At 40.0% G+C, this 21,137-nt stretch overlaps 1 protein-coding gene across 5 annotated transcripts in view; it reads right to left on the reverse strand.

Moving 5' to 3' along the window:
- Positions 1 to 12,253, reverse strand: part of FAT1 (FAT atypical cadherin 1) — a 165,205-nt gene extending 152,952 nt beyond the window's left edge. For 2 of the 5 annotated variants that reach the window (XM_056802979.1, XM_056802978.1), the window contains exons 1-2: positions 11,937 to 12,245; positions 11,712 to 11,774 (exon numbers count right to left, since the gene is read on the reverse strand). In XM_056802979.1, coding sequence (XP_056658957.1) covers positions 11,712 to 11,774; positions 11,937 to 12,007 — 134 coding nt within the window. In that variant the 5' untranslated portion in view covers positions 12,008 to 12,245. Of the gene's footprint in view, positions 1 to 11,711; positions 11,775 to 11,936 lie in introns of all 5 variants that reach the window. The other 3 variants (XM_056802981.1, XM_056802980.1, XM_056802982.1) reach the window with 3 other exon arrangements.
- Between the last annotated feature and the right edge of the window lie 8,884 nt (positions 12,254 to 21,137).

The following is a 21,137-nucleotide window of genomic DNA, read 5'->3' on the forward strand; positions in this document are numbered from 1 at the left end:
ATTACAGGACTGAAACTCGGAAAGTGGACATAAAGATTTGGGAGCCATCTTCATAGATGTGGCCACGGCAGTTCTGGGAGGCTGCCCAGGGAGAAGGCAGAAAGAAGGGCAAGGGTCAAAACCTAAGGAAACATTGCTGTTTACAAGACCAGAAGAGGACAAAGAGCCCATCGGGGAGTTAGAAGGCTAATTATAAGGTGGCAGAAGAGCCAGAGGAAGAAACAAGCCGGAGAAGCACGGTCCTGGGTGTCAACCACTACAGGGAGTTCAAGGATAATGAGGGGGGGAAAGTCACTACAAGAGTGATACGGAAGATCTTTCTGAGAACTATTTCAACAGAATGAATAGCAAGGGGATGAGGAGTTAGAGGTAATAAGGACACAGGGCTTAGCAGCTGGACAAAAGACAGATAGGACAATTATTTAAGAGAATAACAGCTTTAAGGAAAGGGTTTGGTTTTTTGGGTATGTCTAGGAACTTTAAAGATCCTGTTTTCCACCCCCAAACTACCTTTTCCAGCCTTATCTCTTCTTCCTGGTGAAATAAGCAGTCTCCTTTAGCCAGACTGGTCTGCCTCCCCTCATTTCATCTAGGAAGCCTTTTCTAATCCTTCCACCCAGATGTGATCTTGGGGTCCTGAAATCCTTTGATAGACTCATCTATAATAATCTCTAGTCATTCCATCTCTGCTATCTCCAAAGAGAACAGTTCCTGGGCTATCTTCAAGTACCAAACAGGGAATTCTGATGATATCTTCTTTAGCTGGGTATCTCCAGTACCAACACTGGCAGAATGAATGAGTAAATTAGAGAGACAGTCTCTAACTTCCCCAGGCCTCCCATCCCTCCAGGTCACTTTCAGCTAAGTAACAGTATTTCAACTCCAGGAATTATCTGGCTCAGTCTCTCTTCCATCACCCCAAGGAAACCATGACCCTGAGCAGCTCTCCAGCCTCCTCTCCACCCTTCTCCACTCTTATCATCAACAGCTCCAATCATTCCAACTGGAGCCATCTATCTAACCCCCACAGAGCCCTCCTAGGAAGCATCTCATTCAAACTCTAGGGGAAAGGTGAGGAATTCCAAAGTCCCAGACAGATAACAGGACTTGCTCAAGGTCTCAAAGTGGCAGGGTTCAAATTCAAGTCCTCTGACTCCACTCTAGGAGTCTTTTAACAACATGGTGGCCCCCGCAAGCCTGAAATGGACTTCTATGATCAACAGATAAATGTGGCTGAACCCCTTTACCGTTTATATTGAAAATAGGAGAAAAGAACCATTGCAAAGAAATCCTTCTCAGGGATCAAAGTTCACCTGAGGTCTTACTTTCTCCAAGAAGCCCCCTCTGATAACTTCAGCTGGAAGAAAGTTCCTCCTGGCCTCCAATTTCTCAAAGGACTTTGAATTAACTTACTTCTCACATTTATCTAATTTATAGTATAGTTAGGGGCTTAAATGGCTTATCTCCCCTACTAGGTTAGAGAATTCTTAAGGGAACAGTCAAAACAGAAAGATTATCTCTAATGAACACAGAGGGAAACATTTTAAGAGGGGAGGAGCTGATTTATCTTGGTATCCTTGGAGGCATTTAGAGTTTGTTTTTATTGTTATTTAAATTGAACTAAAACCTATGAGAAGGGAAGTTGTGTATATGTTTTCTGCTTTAAAAAAATAAATCAGGGTGGGAAACAGCTGGGTGGCTCAAAAGATTTAGAGTCAAGCCTAAAAATGGGAAGTCCTGAGTTCAAAAGTAGCCTCAGACACTTCCTAGATGTGTGATCCTGGACAAATCACATAATCCTGATTCCCTGGCCCTTGCTGCGCTTCTCTTTTAAAACATGTTAAGGGCAGCTAGTCTAGAGAGCCAGGCTTGGAGATGGGAGGTCCTGGGTTCAAATCTGGCCTGAGACACTTTATAGCTGTGTGTCCCTGGGCAAGTCACTTAATCCCCATTGTCTAGCCCTTACTACTTTTCTATCTTGGAACCAATATGTGGCCTTGATTCTAAGATAAAAGGTAAAGTTTTAAATAATAATCTTAATCCCCATTGTCTAGCCCTTACTACTTTTCTATCTTGGAACCAATAGGTGGCCTTGATTCTAAGATAAAAGGTAAAGGTTTAAATAATAATAATAAAAATAAAAATAAAGAAATCAGTGCATGTATTAATTTGCATTTGAATTTTTCAATCATGTATCAATACCTTCCACATATTGATTGTTTAAAAGAATGCTGCATATTGTTCACATCAGTTTGCTTTGCCATTCTCCAGTTCTTGCAAATTTAATTATTTTGTTTTTTAATATTCTACTACTACAAACAGTATAATAGTGTAAGATTTTGGAGACCAGGTTGGCTTTTTTTTTTAACTTCTGTTGAATTGCAAAAATTGTATTTGTCACTTTTTCCTCTTTTCATTATATAGAGAGGCACTTCAGCTTCATTTATGGGTTGGCTGTGGAACCTAACTCCCCAACTTTACAATATTGCTTATGGGGGGAAATATGTTCTAAGTTCTAAATAAGAGACTTAAAAGTAGGCTTGGGCTCCAAAAGGTAGAGCCTTAATTTGGAAATTAAAGGCTTCCAAAAATGCATCTCTGTTCCCTGACAACAGCTGTGAATGAGCTGTCATGTGTAAACTCTAAATAATGTGTGTGTGAGGCTCCTGGTGGAATCTCTCTCTCTCTCTCTCCTTACTTTATAGATTTCAATGGAGGTCTCTTCTTATATATTACATATATTATAATATTATGTTATTATGTATCATAATATTATATTATTACATTATATATTGCTATATTATTGTGTTATAGTATTATATTATGTTATTATATATTATAGTATATTATTTTACATATTAAACTTAAAACTAAACAAAAGCGATAGATGTAAATCTAAGATTTAAACAGGAGAAAAGGGGCAAAGAGTACAGGATCTGAGGTCTATTCCTCATGTTATCCCTGGAGGAAAATACCCTTGTATGGCCACTGGAGAAAGTCTTTTCTGGTATCAGATTTTGTTTTGTTTTGGTCTGTGGTGTCCATTTTTCCCTTCCCCCAGTACAAATCAGCAGCTGCTCTCCATCATCATCCTCATTTTACAGATGAAGAAACTGTGAACCACCAACCCCACCAGCCAGACAGCAAGCAAGTAGCAAGGCAAAGGTACCATGGAAAGAGCCCTGGGTTGGAAATCAGAGACACTTGGCTCCAGTCCTAGCCCTGGCCCGTTACAACCTCCAAGGCTCCAGTCAGATCTCTTAATCTGTCTGAGCCTCAGCTTTCTCACCTGTTAAATGGGAAGGGAGGGAAGAACCAAGTAGCCTCTGAAGCCCCTTCTCTCTTTGGCTCTGGGATCCCAGTTCTAAGTCTAGACTCACATCTGCCCCATTGGAGGGAAAGAAGGCAGAACGACTCAATTCTTGACTCTAACCCTTCTGCTACACATCAGTCTGCATCAACTCTTTCAGACCACCAAATCACCTTTAATGATCTACAGAAATAAGGCAATAAATGTAGGGTCACACTAGGCAAGAACCCCACCCCCAGCTCAATTTCTTTATAAAGAAATGTATATATAACAAAAATGTATGTATACATAGAAATGCCTATGTAATTTATTATGTAATTATATTATGTGTAATGAATGTTTATTATGTTATAGGTGATGTGTATTATATTTTATTATATGTAATATATTATACATTTTATTACTTAATTTATATTTTATTTATTATTATCCATTATGTACTATATTATTAATTTTAAATTTAAAATATTATTTATTACTTAATTTATTATATTACCTGTAATATTTTTTATATATTATAATTTTTATTCCATCAGATGAAAGGGTTGGACTTGACCTCTAAGATCCCTGCCAGATCTCCAATTATGTCTTTTATCCTAAAAGTCCGTTTGGCCATTGTATAAAATAGAGACCCAGTTCAAAAAAGGCTAAGAAGAAAAATAAAAGCACTATTATGGTTCAAGTTGAACATATGCATCCACTAGGAGTTTGCAGAAGACTGAAAGCTAAGAAAAGCAAGGCGTAATTATTTTCCACACTGTGATTTGAAAGATTTGTAGGCTGTTTTGTAGCTATCGGGAGAGGTTCAATCCAAAAGTCAACAAATGTTCACTGAGCGACGGCATGAGATACTCTAGAAAGGTCATTTTCCAATGCTTTAGGTAACCATAAGAATTCATCTCACTAACCACCTCCCTTTCTCCACAAGGTAAAAATCAGGCTCTTTCCTATTGCAGTATTTTATTTCAACCAATATTTTTAAATGGATAATTTTTTTAAAATATGGATTTTTTTCAAATCAAACTGAAATCACAAGGATGATATGTATACTCTGTTGTACTGACGGAATCATATTACAAAGTAATTGAGGGTCAGGTAGATGGCACAGCAGATAGAGTGCCAAGTCCAGAATCAGCAGGACCTCAGTTCAAATTTGGTCTCAAATACTTCCTAACTGTGTGATTCTGAACAGTCACCTGTCCCTTATCCTTCTGTCTGGAAGTTGTTCTCAAGACAAAAAGGGTTTTTTTTTTTTAAAGGTAACTGAGAAATATATAACAAAATAAATAAAATAAAATATAGTTCTATTTTTCAGATAAGTAAAAACAATTAAAAATAATTGTGTAAAAAGATAATTATTTTGGCATTTCAACAACAAAATTTAATTATACTTTTTTTTAAAGCCCTAAGTTTATATATAGCCTATAGAGATCTTTAAAAACAGCTTAGTAGTCCCCCCTTTTTTTTATTGGAGTTTGATACCTCCAGTGTAGGAGGCTATAGCTACATGGCTCAGATAGAGCAAGGGGTCTGGAATCAGGAAGATCTGAGTTCAGTTGTGGCCTCAAGACACTTACTAGCTCTGTGACTCTGAGCAAATCACTTAACCCTATTTGCCTCAGTTTCCTCATCTGGAAAATGAGCTGGAGGAGGAAATGGCAAACCACTCTAGTGCCTTTGCCAAATGGGTCACAATGAGTCAAAATAGGATTAAAAATGAATGAAGAACAAAAAGCAGTGGTGTGGTAGAGAAGGAAGGAAGGGAGAAAGGGAGGAAGATCTGAATTCAAGTCCTGCTTCTGAAATGGGCATGACTAAACTCCCAGTTTCACTGTTGACTTAGTAGGCACTTAATCCATTTTTATCTGACATGTCAGCAAATAATGTCCTGTTGGCATGGCATGGAGGGGTCCTTGGATTTCAAATTATTTTAGCAGAATGAATCTGTACAGGCTAGTCTCACCAAGTTGAACATATTCTTAGGGACCCACATGTTGACTTCATTATTTTTTTTCAGAAGGTCCATCTAGTTATGAGCAGATTGGATCATAATTAGAAAGGGGGGCCATCAGGCAATCAATTTATTTGGCCACATGAAACCACAAACTTGTGAAATTAATCAAGTTTGAAGCCATGGCAGTCTACATCGCTAGAGGAAAAACCCACACAGATGAAAATGAATGTCTACTAAAGTATGGTTTAAGATAGGGCAATACTCAAAAATTATCACCATATAAGAAACAGTAATTTCAAGATATAAATTGATGAGAGGCAACAAAGTGGTGGTGAGAGAGTTGGCATCTGAATTAGGAAGAAGAATTCAGGTCTTGCCTCTAGCACAGTCTGTGTGTCAGTCACTTAAACCTCTCAAGGATCTTTGACAACTGTCTAAAATTGTAAATGAGATAGGAGGTGCTGATGTGCATCACTAAGGAAAAATATAGTTCCTGAAGATTTCATTATCAATGAAAACCTCAATTACTGTCTACCAAAAAAACCTTTACATTTTAATAACATTAGTATTAACAATCATGTATCTTGCTCACAAGAATCTAGAGTGCTGGGTATTATCATCCCCAAAGGAGGTAATATAAGCCTCTGAGACTTTACATGAATTCTCAGAATCAGCATATCCTAAGTATCAAAGATTGACTCTGAGCCCCCAGCTCTCTCATTCCAAGACAAATCCAGTGCCCTGTCTACAAAGCTAGGCTGCTGAGCTCTATTTCCTCTAAAACACCAAGGGGTAAAATAGCCCCAAATGCCCCTAATTAACTTCTAAGAAATTTCTAGAGCTAGAGAATTCTTTATAAGCCAACTATCCTAATCCATCATTTTATAAATGAGTTAACAGAGGATCTGTCGTGAGTAACTAATTTACTCAAAGACACAGATACTAAAGGGTAAAAAAATGAGAATCGAACCCTGGTTTCTTGGTGCCCTAAATAAGTACTCTTTCCTATGATGCCAAAGCTGTCTAAATCCTAAGGAATCTGTTTCACTTAGAATTAGTTTAAATAAGATGACAGATAAAAAAATAAACAAAGCTAGGTAACAGGAAGAGTCATCTTCCTGTGTTCAAATCTGGCCTTGGTCACTCAAGAGATGTGTGACCCTGGGCAAGTCACTTAACCATCTTGGCCTCAGTTTCCTCATTTGTAAAAAGAGCTGAAGAAGGAAATGGCAAAACACACATTTGTTTGTTTTTTTGCCAAGAAAACCTCAAATGGGGTCACACAAAAACCACCACCACAACAACAAAAATAAACAAGCAAACAAAACATTTGTTTTCTTTGATACAACTGCTACTAGAAACAAATCACTTTCTTAAATGAGTACATATATTCTGAAAGGGAAACTTAACAGCACTTCTGAGTTGTATATGATATATGATATATAAAAGCTTTATAAATATATACACATATATAAAAGTATAGCAAACAAGAGGTTTTGTTTTGGTTTTTTTGCAGAAATAATTCATATCAACTTTCTCTGACCAGTGATTTGTCATGATTTACATATTCTGGTTTAAATTAAATCCATCTTGATTACAATATTTTAATAGAGATAAGATAGCCTTTTTTACAACCACCCACTTTAAGGTTTGGTGTATAAAGTAAGTGATACAATTACTGTTGTCCCCATTTGAAGGATAATAAATCAAAGCTGAAGAAGCTGGAATATTCCACCTTTGTTTGCAGGGCCAGAGTGTGAACTATCCATGACTCTATGTCTTCCAGACCTGTTCTCCTTCCTCTACCACATGCTGTGGCCCCTGACAATATCTACAGTGAAAAAAAAAGTCTGTACAATCCTTAAACCCAGCCAGATCTTTACTATTGTTTTAAGAACTCATATTCCACTAAAAATGCATTAAATTTTTTTCCTAATGAACGTAGCAGCATTTTCCTTCCAATTCAGGGTAAAATACATTTGGAAGGGAACTATGGCTCCTCAGAATTGAAAGCACTAGTTTTCCTCCTCTCCTCCATTAAAAACAACTTTTCCTTAAAAAAAAAAAAAGCTTAATTCCGAGGAAACCAATCAGAATCATTAAAGCACCGATGACTTGAGATGAAAGTCAGCCTTTCCCTAAGTTAAACCTTCAAAGAAAGCCAGAAACAAACAACTTCAGGCATGCTCTAGAGAACAATTCTCATTCCCACAAAGGGCTGAAGACAAAACGATCCATTTTGAGAGCGTGCTGATTTTCCAACCACCAGGCCAGTGCAATTTACAAGAGTCCCAATTAAATCTGGATTGCTCAGCCCTTTCTGGGGTCTAGAACTCCGGGTGGTCACTCGGCCCGAGGAAACTTTGCAGATTCTTTCCAGTATTTCTACTGCCAGAGCTACCTGCTTTCTTTCCCCTCTAAATAAGGCTACCAGGTTTTTCAGTTTGTTTGTTTGTTTTAAACAGAACCGGAAGCGGAGTTAACTAATTCATTAACCAGCACAACTTTAAAAAAAAAAGGCCACCGGAACCTACGAAACTTGTTTTAAAAAAATGTAGGGGGCGGGGAAGGGGGGCGAGTGTTAGTTTCCCGGGATTCCCAATTCCTTGCAGCAATAAGTGAACTTTTAAATAAAGAGAGAGCAGCAGGAGGGGCGGGGGTGAGGGGGAAAAGGGGGCAGGTAGCACCAGCTCTTCGCCCAGCTCCGACTGTAAAATGATCTTCCAGGCCCTAAGGCTTTGATTTAACCTCGCAGTGGTTCCAGGACAATAGCCCCGTCTCCGCAGGAGAAGCCACCGCCATAGCCCGCATCCTAGCGGTAAACCCCCTCTTACCCCCCTTGACTCCCACCCCACCACCACCCTACTCAGGTCTTGCTAACATTGATAAGTCTTAGTGTGGACTTTATGTTCATTGTAATATCCCCACCTTGTGTTCTTTAGGGATTCTACTTGCTTCATTCTACATCACTTATTACAAAGTTGAATACCTGCCACACAAGTCTTTTTTTTCCCCCTGTGCTCCTCTACCTACCCACCCCGGCAATGGGCGATCCCCAATATCGGGAGGGGAAAGGTCTAAATCCTCCCCGAGGCTGGAGCTCCCAGCTCCCTATCCCGAAGCCCAGACTCCAGACACAGCTCATGCGGAGCTCCCCTTCCCAACTTTCAGAAAGCAGAGCCTCAGTCGCACAATTCCCGCCCCCGCAACCTGGGAGCTGCAAGTTCTCGGCTTCTAGGTGCGGGTCCAGCAGCCTGGCGGACAGAATGCGTCCCCGCCGCAGGCTCGAGCTCCTTTCTCACGCCCTCTGCCTCCATTCTCCGACTTCGGCTCCGTCCGGACAAACTTTCCTGTAAAGTTTGCAGCAGCCTAGGGACCCGGAGCAAAACCCAGCTCACCTTCAGGCTGCCCTAATCCCGGGGCAAGGTCGGCTGCAGAACCTGTCCAGGTGGTCGCGGTCTTGCATGGTCTCGATCGGGCCCCGGTTCTCCCACCCGCCCTCTTTCTTCTCCCCGCCGTCCCCACCGGCTTCCCTCCAGCTCCCTCGAGTTGCAGTCCAAGCCACTCTCTAGGGAGCCCGGGAGCCCTCTCACGCTCTCGAGGTGCCGGAGGAAGATCCCTCCGCCTGCTGCAACTTACACGGGCGCCGGCGCTCGTTTCTTTGGCACAGGAGAAAAAAAAAAGAAAAGGGGGAAAAAACCCTAAACCGCACACTTTCCCAGACTCCCGGACTCTGAACCATATGGCTCCTAAATGATTATACCCTGCAGATCAAAGATCCACGCTCTTGCTTTTATAGAAGCACATTCACTAGGGGGAAGGGATAAGCAATCACTTAAAGGCTCTTTTTTTTTTTTAATACGCTCTTCTCAGAACGGTTCTGAATGCCGTAACGCTGGTTGGACTTTTCCAAACAATTTAAAACGCACACCAGTATTTTGGTCTAGGAAATTTCAAATGAGTTTTAAGGAGGGAAAGCCTTCCAAGGATACTTTTCCGTTTGCTATTCTCCAGCTGGTAAAATCTGCCAGTTAGTCCTGAAATTGACATCTCTACACTTTTCTTTAAACTTACAAGTTCATCATTTCTGTATAAACCTGGTAGATTCTTCCACACAGGCTGGAACCAAATAGCCCTCAGGAAAATTGGAAGTGTTTCGCTGGTTGTTTTGGATAGAGCTTAAATTCAGATCTGCCTAAACCTACCACGAGGGAAAACTAGAGCATTCAACAACCAACGGAGGACCTAACCAAGCCAAATACTCAAGGCAAATCACCAACTTTGCAAGTCCAAGACAGTTTGCAATCAAAGCCAGAGCGTTATTTAAAATTCAAGGGTGGGGGTGGGGTGGGGGGTAAGGAGGAGTGGAGGGGGAGCCAGGGAAGGGCAAGGAGAGGCTTAAGCGAGGAAGGGACAAGAGTCAGAGGAAGAAAAAGGAGGAGTCAGAGGGAGAAGAGTCAGAGAGATACAGAGAACACCAGAACAAAAATGAAAATCCAACCGGAAGCAAAAAGATACAGACTAGGAAACCTATAGAGAAGAAAGGTCTCAAATTCTCAACTCTAGCAACTTCATTCTAGCTCAGAGTGCAGCAGTAATAGTTCACGGTGTTCTTTCTTATTCTTAATCCCATCTTTTAACAGAAGAAACATTTCCCAGGGAGTTCAATTAGAATTAGAAGTATTCCAAACCAAGCTTTGAGCTCTAGTTTCCCCTATCTCTAAAATGGAAAGGTAGGGCTAGAATCTCTGAGGTCCCTTTCCAGCTATTATGCTATTAATTATACGAAGATTACAGTTATGGATGTATGGATGGAGTCTTCCAAAGAAGGTGAGGCTTATTCAGAAAGTTAGCTCACATCTACCTACCGTGGTAAGGACAAAGAGGATTGATTTCTCTAGGACAGAGCTGGGGGGAAAGAAGGCGTTAAGAATTGAGAACCCGACTGCAGCCTGGCAGGACAGAAGGAAGGCAAGAATGTTTTCCTGTATTAGGAAGGCAGGTTCCCTGGTTCAAAGTTTATCCATCCAATCACCATCTGCTCAATGGCCTTAACATTGGTAGTTGCAGACTAAGGATGTAGAACAGATTGTCTGGCAAAGGGGAAAACATGAAGCGTCCAAATTCTGTTTATGGCTTTAAACTGAACGCTGCGTTTTCCTCAGCACTAGGAACCCACCACTTGTGATCAGGCTTGAAGGAGTACATATACATACACACACACACACACACACACACACACACACACACACACACAGAGTTTCTAATCACGATTACACAGATTTAACCATAGCTACAAACGTGTAAAGTCATCCTCTGGGCAAACCTCTCTTGGTCAATTTGATTTACATGCCAGACCACAAACATAGGGTACCTGACTGAAGGAAAGCCTATGCGACTGTTGCAGCTCTGGCCATTAGTAGCATATGCAAAATACAACCACAATTCTCAGTTTCCAAAAGAAAAAAATGAACCCTGCATTCGCCCCCCACCCCAATACTGAGGGTAAATAGCAGAGACTGGCATATATACAACCACACATCAAAAATTAATGATCCCAAAGAATTCCTCGTTGTAATTGCTATTTATTAATAAATAATGGCGCACAATCAGGATAAAACATTTTGCTTGGGAATTCCGATTTGCCAAGCTACCCAAGAAACTAGGTTGCCTGGCAGGACTTGGAGGTGATCACACCAGGAAATGGGCTAGAGCCAGAGATAAAAGAGAGGAACATTTTGTAGACATTGGCGCTGCCACGTTTTTTGGTATTTGGAATTGATCCGTTAGCTCGAACGCCAGGAGAATCAATCAGGGATGGTTTTATCTACGATCAAATTCTCAGCATCTAAAACCTGGGGAGCAAAATAATCCCATTCAATCCCCAAGCTTGTCTTTGAATCGTAGATTTAAAGTGATCTCTGAAAATACTGTAAAAGGGGCGGGGGATGCCATACCAGTAGGTGCCCACATTTTCATCCCTCAACCCACAGGCTTCCCCCGACTTTACGTTCAGAGTCATCCTGCTCTGACTCACGACTGCGGCTAGAAAACTTGAATCGAGAAGATAATATCGAAATGAGCAAGTGGGGAGAGGGTAGGGTGAAAAATCTGGTGGACAAGAGGAAGGGAGCGACCGCTTTCCACCAAGTCCCAGGAGTGTCGGGACACTGCCGAAGTTTGCTGTCTGCGCCAGGAAAAGCCGCAAGAAGTCGCCTTACCCTCCTGCATTTACTAGAGGGCGCTGCATCACAATCTATCACCTGGTCCCCTTGTTCTCCTTCCCAGGGCACCATTTCTATAACAAGTTACACTTAAAAATAATGCAAAAGCAGCATATCTTTGCAAGTTTTTTTTTAATTGCTCCGTATTTTATGCATTTTTGAGCTACCCATACACATTTTAACCTACGTGTCTATCTCTTAGGGGTAGGTAATGAGCACCTACTTTTTTGTATGCATTTGTGTAAATGAAGGAAGGTAGTCCCCCAAATTCCGCGTTCCTTTTAAACTGAAAAAAGAGAGAGAAAGAGAAAAGAATTAAACAGTGTACTCACCAGGCCAGCGGTAGCCTCCAGGCTCCACTTTAAAAGTCACTTACAGCTCCGTTAATCCACCCCTCCACGATTTGAGTAAAGAACCCCCAAAGCCCAGAAAACCCCGTCGAAAGTACCAACTTTGCCTCTTCCTTCGGTTCCTCAGCATTTCCCCAACGAAAATGAGACCCGCCTCTTCTCCTCGCATCCAGGCGGCCGCATTTCCGAAGACTTTGAGGCGATCTTAAAAGTTGACCGGGGAAAAGGAGACGAAAAGGGAGAGAGCTGGAGCAAATAATGGACGAGAGGAAATCCAAGTTGTTCAGGACATGTCCAGGCAACGAGTGGGCAGAGTGGAGTTAAGGAGTTGCAGCAGAGAGCTGCGGCGGATCAGTGACTCCGGCTTTCTTTCTCACTCACTCCCTCTTGGACTTGGCTCAATGGAAAGGGGGTTGTTGGGGGGGTGGGGCGGACGGAGAAGAGGAGGAGGAGGGGCGAGGGTGGGGAATTTGGTGACGTCACCACCCCTCCCTCTCTCCTTCCTTCTCCCTCACCTCTGGACAGTCGGGATTCTCCAGCGGTGGAGACCACAGCATTGGAGGCTGCAGCGGTGGCGGGAGCAGCCTAGTAGTCTGTCTGACCGTCAGTCTGTCCGCCTGGCGACCTACCTGCCCCGTCTCTCCCTCTTATTTATCAGGAGAGGAAACCTTCGTTCTCACTCCCCTCCTTGTGGCGGGGGCCCTGGAGCACCTGAGTGGGAGCCTCCCTCCTTTTTCTGCAAGCCCGGGGGCAGCGTTTCTCAAGCCTGTGACTGCAGGTGATGCTCTCCCTCCCTTCTGCAGCTGGGGATTAGTTGCAACATGTTGCTAGTCCAATTCCTGCAAGGCTCGTGAATAAGAATCTCGGTGTACTGGATGGCTTGCCAGTCGCTGACTTTCTCGTTTAACCCCCTCCAACTTTGGCTGTTTCGGTTACCAATGAAGATGGTGATGTTTCTTGGGGTTTCTCTACACTGTTTCTCGAGCTAGCCTTATTTTACTTTTAAATGACACCCCCCTCAAGTGTGGCTAGGTTTTAAAAATGTACTTGGCAGACATATATATATATATATATATATATGCGTATATATACACACGAGTTTTATTTATTTGGAGGGGTGGATTTCCTTCCTCCCCCCCTTCCACTTCATCGCTAGTGAAATTGCTGATCAATAGATCAGCACAAATATACACAAGGAAGAGGGAATTTTAGGGTTGTAAGAGTCAGACTATAGAATCGTCTATTTCATCTTCCGGGTTTAATTCAATAAACAAGCACTAAGAGAGCTGACTGTGTGCAGTTGACTGTGCCCCGGGAAGATAACAAAGTTTAATTTAAACATGATCCAGGATGGGGATGGAACATTAGCAGAGAGAATAAATTAAAGTAAAATGCGTTAAATTCATCAGTGGGGTGGGAGTGGGGTGCAAAACAAAAACCTATTCGAGTTCTGGTGGGAAATGATCATCAGGCATTGGGTGAAGCTATTGGGAAGACACAAGTGACACCTGAGAGGGGCTTTACGAGCAGGGTGGAATTAAACAGAGGGGTGAGAATGAACAAGAGCTGAAAATGAAGACTTCCTGAGCTGGTGCATCAGGAAAACATAGGGTTTGTTAGGAAGACGATCCATTCTGCAGCCTTCCTGACAGATGGGCACCCAGCCTTGCTCCCCTTGAAAGGAAACCCCATCACTTTCACCAGGGGACAATTCATTACCCTGCTACAAGGTTCTATTTCTTTACAAGTTCTTTCTTGAGTTGAGCTAAAGTCTCTCTCTCTTTTTAACTACTATACTCAACCAACTCAGAACAGACTCTTCCTGTTTCTTTTTCTGACAACCCTATAAAACCTGTGAAGATTACTATCACTTCTCCTTTAGCCCTCTCTCCTGCAGGCTAAACATCCCTAGAACCTGGAAAAATGACTCAAGACTTGTTCCTGGGAGTCCTAGGACCAGCCTGAGTGCTATGAATTTTCCTCAAGAAAAGATATGAAGGGTTTTTGTTTTTGTTTGTGGATTTATCTGTTGTCTCTTCCCAGAGGATAAAACATCATAGAGAAGACCATATATTGGCTTGCTAGAGCACATTTGGCAAGATTCTGGCCAGATTCTCCAGCCAGCTGAAAGAAGGGGAAACTGAGGACTGATTTGGAACACAGTTTTTTTCTGTGTGTGCATACACACACACACACACACACACACACACACACACACACACACACATACATCCCAAAGATTCTTTCCAGGGGAGATACTTTCCTAAGAAAGTGTAAAATAGTCTTAGCAACCACATTATAATATAAACCACAAATTAAATAGTCACTGTGGCAGCTGAATCAGTCTATATAATGATAATTACTCTGCCATAATTTAAAGGATTCAAAAAAGACATCCTCCCTAAAGTAAAATATCACCTCACCTGTTTGAAATTCCCATTAGTCACTCCCTTGAATTGCCATTGCCTCTAGAAGATCATTATTAAAACACCTTGTTACCTGGGAGGGAAGAGGGAACACATTAAGGCAGTGTATCCATTCTTAAAATTTATCAGATTAGGAAGCAGTGACTTTAGAAGGCAAAGAGCAAAGCCCTGAGAATTAGACATAAATCCTCTATTTGGAGCCCTTCACAACTACACACACACACACACACACACACACACACACACACACACACACACATTCAGTCTTCTTAAACTTTATTTCTCACTAATACTCTTCCATCTGATGACACTGGCCTCCTTACGGTTCCACCAACAAGATGCTCCATCTGTGTTTCCCAGCATTTTCTCTGGGTATTCCTCATGCTTGGAATCCTCTCCCTCTTCATCTTCACCTACTGGCTTTCCTGGCTTTCTTTAAGTATGAACTAATATCCCATCTTCTACAAGAAGCCTTTCCCAACCCCTCTTATTTCTAATACTTTCTGTCTTTTCATCATTTCCCATTTATCTTGTATACAGCTTCTTTGCATATAATTTTTTGCTTGTTTACCCATTAGATTGGGAGTTCTTTGAGGGCAGGGACTGTTCTTTGGATCTTTTTTTTTATCCTCAGTGTTTAGCATAAATTCTGGCACATAGTAGGTGCATAATAAATGTTTATTGACTAATTAAATTGAATTCAGTTGAGAAAACTAGAAGAATTAGATTATAAATTTGCAGAGAGTACTATGTTATTTTTTTCATTATTTATTAGAACTTTCCAAGAAAATGACAACATGAGAAGAGGAGAAAGCCAAGGATGTTCCTTGGAACATTACACACACACACACACACACACACACACACACACACACACCAGTAAAAAGGCACAGAACTTGAAAAGAAGCAAATATTTAAAAGGTATTTTTAAAATACTTCTATAAAAGACAATCTGAAAAAATCTAAAGCAAACAACACTATTAGAAGTTTTAAAACACTGCAACTAAGTGAAAGAATAGCTTGTTTCATTGTGCATCCAAGGTAAACAAAAAGCATAAACTAGAGAACATTTTTGTCCATTTCACCTTGTATTTCTTCAGTAAGAATAAGAGAACAGGCTTCTATGAAAATTATTTCAGCTTACGCATCAACATTGGTTAGAGGATGAGGAAACAGATAATCCATGATGCATTTGACAAGATCCTTTGAATTAAATGGATATACGATATTCAGCAAATTTAATATAAAAATGGGGACTACAAGCATGGCCCCAAACAATCTTGAAAAGCATGATTAGAGACCAAAGAATAAAAAAATCCAATGCTTATAAACCCAAGCAAAAGCCTTACATCCATGTGCTATTGGGATTCTCTTCAAGAATCACAAGTTCAAAGGAGCATAGTTGACTGAGAGCAGCATCTTTAAAAATGAAATTAAGTGTTTGTTAACAAGCAAGAAGCCACTGATTATATTGAATACATATTATCAATAATTTCTTAAGCAGCAATTGATATTCAGTACAATGATTGGTCCATTAGAACAAGGGTCTGCACCAATCCCTAAATTAGAAGAAAGGATCAGATCAAAAGAAAACATTGTATATTATCACAGCACTTGCAATTTATTCTACTTAAGCAAGCTGCTGACTCCTAAGGTCTGAAAGAGAGAAGGTTAGATGAGAATAGAAACATGTAGACTTTGACCAGTTTATGAGGAAAAATTTAAAACGTCATCCCCCAGCACCCTACCCAACAATGTTTTAGTCCATAAAATTTTCCTAAGAAGACAAACAGGGCAAAAAGAACATCAGTTTAGAAGGAAATAAGAGATTACAGAGTTTAAGTTATTCTTCAATTGTTTTCAATTTTGTGGTCACAAACTACTTGGGGGTTCCTTGGCAAAGATATTGGAGTAGGGGGCAGCTGGGTGGCTCAGTGTATTGAGAGCCAGGCCTAGAGACAGGAGGTTCTAGGTTCAAATCTGGCCTCAGACACTTCCCAGCTGTGTGACCCTGGGCAAGTCACTTGACCCCCATTGCCTAGCCCTTACCACTCTTCTGCCTTGGAGCCAATACACAATATTGACTCCAAGAAGGAAGGTAAGGTTAAAAAAAAGAAAAGATATTGCAGTACTTTGTCACTTCCTTCCCTGGCTCATTTTACAAATGAGGAAACTGAGGCAAAGATGGTTAAGTGACTTGCCCAGGATCACACAGCTAGTAAATGCCTGAAAACCAACTTTTTATTCAGATTTTCCTGATTCCAGGCCTGGTGTTCAACCTATTGTACCATTTATCTGCCTGACTGAGGTTGAGATCCAGTTAAAGAAGATCAACCATATTGATCTGGAAAGATAATTGGTCTTGGAAACAGAAGAAATGAGTTTGATTCCTGCCTCTGTTACTACCTTGTTTGGGACTGAGGAAGTTAATTAACTTCTCTGTAAAATAATATTAATAGCTAACATTTGTGTAGTGTTTACCATGGTCTAGACCAGCAGTTCTCAACCTCTCAGTTTGTAGCAATGAGAATACATAATGCATATCAGGTATTTACATTCTGAATCATAACTGTAGCAAAATTACAGTTTTGAAGTAGCCACCAAAATAATCTTTTGGTTTGGGGTCACCGCAACATGAGGAACTGTATTGCGGGGTCACAGCATTAGAAAGGTTGAGAACCACTGGTCTAGGCCCTATGCTAAGTCCTTTGCAATTATTATCTCATTTTTACAACAACCCTAGAAGGTAATTTTTTAAATTTTATTTATTTTTAAAATTTTATCCTTATTTTATGCCAATAACAAATCTACACATAAGTTTTCCAAAATTACATAATTCACGTTGTCTCCCTCCCCTTTTTCCTCCCCACTCCCGGAGTTGACAAGCAATTCTACTTGGTTTACATGTATTAGCACTCAAAACATTTCCATATTATTCATTTTTGTAAGAGAATAATCTTATAAAACCAAAACCTCAAATTGTAAACCCAAATAAACAAGTGATAAATCATATGTTTTCATCTGCATTCCTACTCCATCAGTTCTTTCCCTAGATGTGGAAAGCATTCCTTTTCATAAGTACAGTCAAGGAAACTCAGAGGAACTAAGGTCAAATGACTTGTCCAAGATCATAGAATGCCTGAAGCCAGATTCGAAATCAGGTATTCCTCACTCCAGTCTCAGAGCTCTATCCAAAGTGCCATCTACCTGCCTCAAGAGTTTGGACTCGATCTTAATGTTCCATCCAGTTCTGTGTTATCACGAAAGAATTTGTTGATATAACACAAGAGGGAGCACAAACTGATGTGAAATATCACAGAACACTCAGCATTTTGGCAGCACTTCATTCTCACAGACAACAATAACAGAACCAACACATTTGGAATCTACCGTCTCAATAAGTGATGTGATTTGTGAAAAAATGACAGTGCCAAGCAAGAAGATAATTTGGAAGTACAAGTTAAAAAAAAACATATCATTTAAGAAAACTAAGTATCTATAAGAGAAATCTATGCCTTAGCATATTTCTGAAAGCACTTGGGGACTGGTTCTCAAAGTAATTACAAAGTGAAGAATATTCCTCTTAAAAAACAAAATTTTTATTCATATTCCTTGTTTTTAATTACCTAAATTTCATGTAATCTCTCCTTCCTTCCTGTATAACTGTTGCTTATAACAATAACAAAAGAAGAAAAATAGTTCAGCAAAACTAGCCTACACATTTTAGAAGTCTATCATCATTCCCCGTAATTTTCTATTCTCATCATCTGGATCTCCTACTTTTGCAAAGAAGAGAGGGAACTTTGCTATTAGAGTCCAGTCTTCTAACCATCCTCATCATTGTTCTGACCATACATATCAGATTGCCATTGTCTTTCCCACAACATAGCTGCAGGAACTGAATACCATGTTCTAGGTATACTCTGAAAAGACTAAGTTCAGTCGGACTGTCCCACTCCAGTTCTGGATATCATCCCTCTCAGGGCTGCCTAATATTGTGCAGACTGAGTTGGCTCCCATGTTACACTGTTGACTCCTGTGAAGCTTATGGACCACTAAAATCTCCAGTCCTTTGTCACATAAACGTTTGGATAGCCCCTGCCTCTCCCATTCTATATCTGTAAAGACAATTAAAAAAATAAAAGTGAAGAACTTCACATTTATCCTTATTAAATTTTACCTTGTTAAATCCAAGCCACTACTCTAGACTATAAATCTCTTTCATGATCCTGATTCTGTGATCCAACCCATTAGCCATCCTTCCCAACTGCTTGAACTCTTCCATATCAGTTAGGATACCCTCGATGCTTTCATTCAAGCCATTGAGGAGACTATTCAACAGCAGAGTGCCAAGCAGAACCCTAAATGTTAGCAGAGAGTGTTCCAAGGACAGACTCCTCAGTGTTGGTCAAGAGTACAATGTGGCTATAAATAAATAAAGCTTCTCTGCAGAGTACTCAACAAACAATCCTCCAAGGCATGAACACAGGCAGAAGCCTTGACAGTACATCTAAAGAGCTGGAACAACAAAGGACTGAGGATCTCACTTCCTACAAGCCTAGAAGGTAACAGAATTTTTGCAACAATGAGTCAAGTTTATATGTCTAACAATGTCCAAAAAAAGGGTTGTGTATACAAAGTGAAAATTGATCTCCCTCCTAGAAGAGAGGGTGAAAGGATTGGAATGATTCTCCACTGTCAAGGGTGAAGCAAAGATGAAAAAAGGAGTTGAAAAGGAAGAAGAGTGGAAGAATGTGATAAAGAAAAGACAAGTCATCAAGTATTTATTATGTGCCTACTATGTTCCAGGCAAAGAAAAGGACTTGGAAAAGGACTGTGAAGCACTGAGAGTTACAAAATTGTTTTAAACCTTTTCCTATAAAGGAATACATGGACCTTCTGGAAAAGTAACTTCTTGTGCTCCAAGGAATGATCATGTGAATTCATGAGAGCAACTAGGAGAATAGTCATCCAGGAATGATCAAAGGAAGAAAAACAATTAGTGACAGGAACTTCCTAATGAAGAACATTCCAGTGGCTTTTTATTGGCCTAATATAAATAATATAGATGTCTGTCATCTTCCTAAGGAATGTATTCAGGTACTCCAAGTAGCCTCCTAACATTTATCAAACATGGCGCCCTCTACCCATACCTGGTGAATTAAGTGGCATAAATGGCGTCACCAGAAGGAGCTGAGAAAGCATTTCTAGGGGTTTGGGAATCCAGGCCAGGAAAATAAGAACCTTGGGGACACAGATGATATGTTCATTTGAAGATATTACCACTTGAAGAGATATTTTCATCACTGCTGCCTGGTTCAAAAGACAAGGGCAGATTTGTGATGTGAACAGCTATTTAAGAAAATGGTATCCAGGGACAGAGTGCATCTTACAGGCTGATTTAAAAAATTGCTTGTACCCCTGCAAATCTGATGAAAAGGATTTTAAATTGAAAAGGCAGAGGGGAGGAGAAAATTACCCATATATATCTGCCAAGCCTGATGCCACAGAAACTAAAAGATTCAGTATTAGAAAAAGAATATTAGTAGTGAAAACGTGCAGTTCACAACAGAATACAAGAGAGCTACTAATAAAATTTGTGACTTCATATGATTGTAGCAGAGGGCACAAAGTAAGAAACAGTCAGGTACATTTAAGATCCTAATTCAAAGAGGTAAATTTGACCTTGGGGGGATTATTGAAATTTGGTAGTATGGAATTCATGCCTGGAATTTGGCTATGAAAGGATATACCTTATTTTTTTCAATTTTTTTTCCTGTGTTTTGTTTTCTATTTCAAACATTTAGATATTATCTTCATTCTGTGAGAAATGCCTTATAACAAAATAAAATAATTAAGCAAAACTAACATTATAGTGGTCTCTTTTGAAAAGTGCATGCAACATTCCACATGTGTAGCAGATTCTTCTAACAGAAGTCTAGTTTATCACTCCCCCACCCTGGGGAAAAAAGGAGAAAAGAAAAACAAATTATTTAAATAAATGAGTAGTCAAACAAAATAAAGACCTTCATCAACTGCCTACAAATGTGTGTGTGTGTGTGTGTGTATCATTTTGAACTCCAACTCTATCACCACTCTGTCAGGAGGTTGATAGTTTATTTCACCATTCAGTCTCTGAAATTATGGATAGTTTTTGCATTAACCAGAGATCATATGGCTTACAAAGTTGTCTTTACAGTGTTGCCATTATTGCATAAATTGTTCTCCCGGATCTACTTATTTCATTCTTTTATCAGTTTGTAAGATCTTTGAGACTACTAGTTTTAATAAAGTTGGCATTATAGCTTAAATTATTTTCCTAATTCTGCTTACCTCACTGTGAATCAGTTCGTATAAGTCTTCCCACATCTCTTTGAAATCATCTATTTCCTCATTTTTTCACAGCACAATAGTACTCTGTCACATTCCTATGCCACAATTTATTTTGGCATCCCTTTAATTTCCAGATCTTTTTGCCATCATAAAAAAGAAAAACAAAAAAGATGCTCTAAATATTTTTTGTACACATAGGACCTTTTCCTCTTTCTTTGATCTCTTTTTGATAGACCCAACAGGTTAGTTCAAAGGGCATGCACTGTTTAGTACATTTTTGTATACAATTCCAAATTTCTTTCCAGTATATTTGTACTCATTAACATGTCTTCTAACAGTGTATTCATTAATGTTTTGTTTTCCACCCCTTCTGATTATTAACATTTTCCACCCCCTCCCTCAATTCCACTCTAATGGGTGTGAGGTGGAATTTCAAATGGCTTAATTTGCATTTCTCCAATTAATAGCGATTTGGAGCTTTTTTTTTTTTTAAAAAAAAAAACTATTAAGGGGAATTGTTTCCACCATGGAAAGGATAGA

Source organism: Monodelphis domestica, chromosome 6, assembly GCF_027887165.1.
Source record: "Monodelphis domestica isolate mMonDom1 chromosome 6, mMonDom1.pri, whole genome shotgun sequence".
Lineage (NCBI taxonomy): Eukaryota > Metazoa > Chordata > Mammalia > Didelphimorphia > Didelphidae > Monodelphis > Monodelphis domestica.